Source organism: Nicotiana tabacum, chromosome 22 (assembly GCF_000715075.1).
Source record: "Nicotiana tabacum cultivar K326 chromosome 22, ASM71507v2, whole genome shotgun sequence".
NCBI lineage: Eukaryota > Viridiplantae > Streptophyta > Magnoliopsida > Solanales > Solanaceae > Nicotiana > Nicotiana tabacum.
This window is the reverse complement of record NC_134101.1, coordinates 129,346,087-129,351,147: the sequence shown is the minus strand read 5'-3', so window position 1 is coordinate 129,351,147 and position 5,061 is coordinate 129,346,087. Positions and strand designations below refer to the sequence as shown.

General features: G+C 34.1%; 1 protein-coding gene across 1 annotated transcript; it reads left to right on the top strand.

The window, feature by feature from the left end:
• Positions 1 to 3,226, top strand: LOC107828380 (protein trichome birefringence-like 41). Its single transcript, XM_075243116.1, has 5 exons — positions 1 to 292; positions 1,373 to 1,544; positions 1,676 to 1,923; positions 2,131 to 2,289; positions 2,881 to 3,226. The coding sequence occupies exons 1-5, from the start codon at positions 27 to 29 to the stop codon at positions 3,167 to 3,169; spliced, it is 1,134 nt and encodes a 377-aa protein (XP_075099217.1). The 5' UTR covers positions 1 to 26; the 3' UTR covers positions 3,170 to 3,226.
• Positions 3,227 to 5,061: the final 1,835 nt, after the last annotated feature.

Sequence of the window (5,061 nt, the reverse complement as noted above, 5' to 3'; positions counted from 1 at the left end):
TCTGTTTTTTTTTTCTCAGAATAAAAATGGGCAAAGCAATTATTGAGGAGTTTAGTTCTCTTCTTCTTATTGCTGTTGTGGGTTTAGCAGTGTTTGGTTCATCAAAAGCGAATGCAGAGATAAAGAGTTGTGATTTATTTGAAGGAAGTTGGATTTTTGATAATTCATATCCATTGTATAATTCAACAGCATGTCCATTCATAAGGAAGGAATTTGATTGCATCAAATTTGGCAGAAGTAATCTTGAATACCTTAAATATAAATGGCAGCCCACTGGTTGTGCCTTGCCCAGGTTCATCTCTCTGTCTCTCTCCCCTGAACAAAACTTATAGTACTCCATTTATTTCGGTTTATATGATAATCTTTTCTTTGCTTTAAAAGAATGAGATTATATATGAGTTTAAGTTCTATACATAATAGTATAAATTTTTTATAATTTTATTTGTATTAGTTTGAAAAAAAAAGAGATTTATAAATGTGCCTAGGTTTTATACACAAATAATGTAGAAGTTTTTTATACTACTATACTAATATAGTTTGACCTGTGATAGTATAATAGTCAAACCAATTAAGTTACCATCAATTACTTAAAATTACCTTAGAAGTGACTTTGATTGTCTAAATATTTCTTAGGATGTCAATGCATAGCAATTAAACTTTATATATATCTGGAAAGTCTTTAACTTTCGATTTTCATTTTGTTTCTGGTAGTCATAGAAATAATATAAGTATTTAAGACCACGTTCTAAGGATATTTTTGATATAGTTTGTGATCAACTTCTTTTTTAAATTTTGTACCCGATTGCAATATAAAATGAATGGAAGAAAATGCTTCGTTTGCAATTGTTTTAAAAAGTTAGATATTCAAAGGAAGTGAAATAATACTATGCATTCTAAATCAAACCCTTTTTGGGAAAACACATGTTAAAATTACTAGGTGATTTCTTCCTATTTATTCATGTCTTGGTGGATAGATTTATGTAAATATCCCGTAAAATTAGTCGAGGTATGCACAAGCTTGCCGGACACAATGAAATGAATATTTAGAAGGCAACAATGGAGCATGTTCGAAAACTAAAATGAAGTGGCCTGAACCTACTTACTAGATTGAAATGCAAAATCTACACCAAGGAATTACAACACTGTATCTTGTTGATAAAGATATTAATTAAAACGTTTTCCTAATTATAAATGAAGTTTGACTAAAATTTAATTTCTTCACAGAGGATAAATTAAATATCAAAGTGGTGGGGGAGGTAGATGATGCTAATTATGTTTGTTGAAATCTATGACCAATAACAAAAAATGTTGTGCACGTGTTTCATTCCGTTCTAACTAGTTGATTTCTTTGTGTTTTTGGAATAATTTGTAGATTTGATGGCAAAGATTTGTTGACAAGATTTAAGGGAAAGAAGATTATGTATGTTGGGGATTCTTTGAGTCTTAATAATTTTGAATCCCTTCTCTGCTTGCTTAACGCTGCAGTCCCAGATGCAAAATTCAATCAAGAGATATATAAGGAAAATGTCACTGTTACATTTCTGGTAAAGCTCTTTTTTTTGTTTATTCAAATTATGTACATATAAATGCTAGTGGACTCTAAGGAAATATTCTTTACATCAAATATTGTGTGTATGTATTGTACAACACTAAAGTATTTTTCTTTAATTTACAGGATTATGGAGTTCAAGTCGTATTATTTCACTCGAACCTTTTAGTAGATATTGAAGTTGAATCTATGGGACGAGTGTTGAAACTCGACTCAATAGAAAATGGACAAATTTGGAAGGAATTTGACTTGTTGATTTTCAATACTTGGCTTTGGTATTCAACACGAGGACCCCAACAACCGGATGTTCATCAATATTCATATTGTTTTAGTTTCTTTTCTACTCTTAACTTTATCCCACTCCCGCTAAAAGGAATCTCCATCTAATGGTAAGAATTACCGCTTTGTGACTAGGTCACTGGTACAAATAATCAATTTGTACAATATAAATCAATTTGATTTGGCCCTTCACCGGGCCGACAAGCCGACACATCGCCGAGCTTAATGCATTGGATTGCTCTCTTTAATTTTATTTTTATTTAAAGAAATATAAGTTCACGATGTGTGAATATTGGTTGAAGGTGGGATTTTATTGAAGTTGGTGGCAAAATATCGAAAGATATGGACCGGGTAGAAGCTTTCCGGGCTGGACTAAATACATGGGCCAAATGGGTTGAAACAGATGTGGATACAAACAAAACCAAAGTTTTCTTTCAAGGAGCATCTCCAGCCCATTACCAGTAAGTATTTTTATTTTATTTATTTATGTAGTACTACTTTTTTGAGCTATAATATTAAGTAGGCGTTTGGCCATAAGTTTCAATTATACAATAAAACTAGTTTTTGGTTGATTTTGAAAATCAGAACTTCAATCCCAAATATAGCTTAAGACCTCATTTTGGGCCAAATCATGACCATTTGGGACTTTTTAGCTTGGAATAAAAAAAATGAGGTATTATCACTTTTAGCCCGTGCCATAAACTATTTACATTTGGAAGCCGAAAAAGTGTATAAAACTTGTATAATTTTTACATATAATATACATAATGTATATATACACAAAAAAATATATAAATTTTATACTTTTTTCGGCTATTATTTTTACAGCTGCTATACATCATTTTTTTCATTTTAAAAAAATGACTTTTTAACATGTCAATACCCCGTCTCAAAATTCATGTGCAAACACACTTTCAATTTCACATCAAAGTTCACCAAAATCACATTTTTCAAAAAATATTTGGGAATCTATGTCCAAACGGGTCCTAAGTCAATATTGTTATTTCTTGTAATTTATATCTTTAATTACTACTAATAATGGATATATTCAGTGGATCAGATTGGAATGAACCTAATGTGAACAATTGCTTGAACGAAACAAGTCCAGTAAATGGATCAACATATCCAAGTGGCTTACCAGTTGCTGTAGAAATAGTGAAACAAGTGCTGAGTAATATTTCAAAACCAGTATTTTTACTTGACATAACAAAACTCTCACAACTCAGAAAAGATGGACATCCCAGCAAATACAATGCTTTCAAAGGCATGGATTGTACTCATTGGTGCCTTGCTGGAGTCCCTGATACTTGGAATCAGATTTTTTATGCATCTCTTATTTAATATACAGTCAAAGTACTGACCGTAGAAACTAGGAATTTGGTGTTTTAAAGAACTATGTTGAACATACATATATTAAGTCGAGTATGATTTTGTTAGCATAACAGCTTATGCCATTGCGCAATTTTTTATTTAACTTAATATATAATTCCTTTGTGTCAAGATCACCTCTCTAGTTGTCAATTTTACTTCTGTTGCACATATAAATGTGAAAGAGAGAAAACAACCTATTAATCAACCTAAAGAAATCAAAACAAAATTTCCCTTGATCTTCATCACCTAAAGAACACGAGACGCACTAGAAATCAAATCAATATGCTCTCCACTGAAGAAGAAGAAGAAGAAGAAGAGGAGACTTCTTGTTTGGATGGTTGTTACCTATTGTATTGTATCGTATTGTTACTTTAAGTCATGGACTTGGCTCGTGAAAAGAGGATCGTGCTTGAAGATGAGAAAGCAAGCGCAAACCAAGTCTCTATCACTTTTAGCTCATTCAGCAAGCGCAAACCAAGAGGATTATGTAGTTTCAAAGAAAGTAAAAATGAAGAATTACTCGAGAACAACAAAGTTGAAGTTGATCAGCCTGATGATGATAAATGTTGGACGTTGGTGACTCGTCGAAGGCGCCACAAAAGAAACCTACAAAAAGAATCAAAAGAACAACCAACAAGGACAATGATGGTAAAAAGGCCAAGGAAACAGAATTCAATTAGGCGTTTGAAGAAAGTAAAAGTGGAGGTGCACCACTCTCAAAAGCCACGACAACCAGTGACCTTAGAGGATTTCTTGCCATGTTGGTTCCCCATGAAGATTCCCCGTGATGGTATTGAGGCCTCTTGTTGCAATGCTGATAAAGGGGAAGAAAAGAGTTATGACCTACCGTTGACACCATCTTCAGAAAATCTCATCGAGTCCATTCCTCAAGAAGTTAATGCTTGTGAAAGAAAAGTTACGTTCACAAATAAAGATCTTCTACCAGGTGATGCTCCCCATAACTGCCCATTATACCTGGTTGGCTATATGTGCGATGAAATAATAAATCAAATTTTAGTTGATGGAGGATCCTCAGTGAACATCTTGCCAATTCGCACTGTGAAAGAACTTGCTATTCCCATGAACGAACTCTCGGAAAGTCATATGATGATTCAAGGTTTCAACCAAGGGGGGCAAAGAGCCATAGGTGAGATCAGGTTGTGACTCACCATAGAAGATATGCAATCAAGTGCATGGATGCATGTGATCGATGCGAAGACTTCATACAACGTCTTGCTTTGAAGACCTTAGATACATGAGAATAAAGTGTTCCCATCTACCTACCATCAATTTTAAAATACTACGAGGGTGAAGTTGAGAAGAAGATAGTTGCTGATGATAAGCCATTCACCGAGGCTGAATCACACTTCATCGATGCAAAGTTCTACTTGAATAACCATAATGTGAAGGAGCTAAAAGTCGGTGATGTCATGAATGGCAAGAATGACAAGTCCACAACTAAGAGAGCTGAGGTAGTTGCCGACAAAACCAAGGTTGTTGCTAAGAAGGTATACCCTAACTCAAATAAATCTTGTAAAGGAAACACTGTTTCTGATGGAAAGAAAGTAACTCATGTGCTCTGCTATGTCCCTAAAAAGAAGAAAGAGGAGGGAGAATCAGCAAACTCCAAACCAATATGCTAAGGGAGTTAACTCTTCCGATCAAACGAATTGAGGTAATAAAGTTTCCCTCAACGCTACTTGCAGGGTTTGTGGCCCAAAATTATTCGCAGAATGTGGCACTCCCTACGAAATATACAGATGAAGGCTTTGATCCTAATGCTTACAGGCTATTTGCAAAAGCTGGATAATCCCAATAAGCCATCAAAATTAGGGAAGCTCCCGTCAGAAGCTGCTACAAGG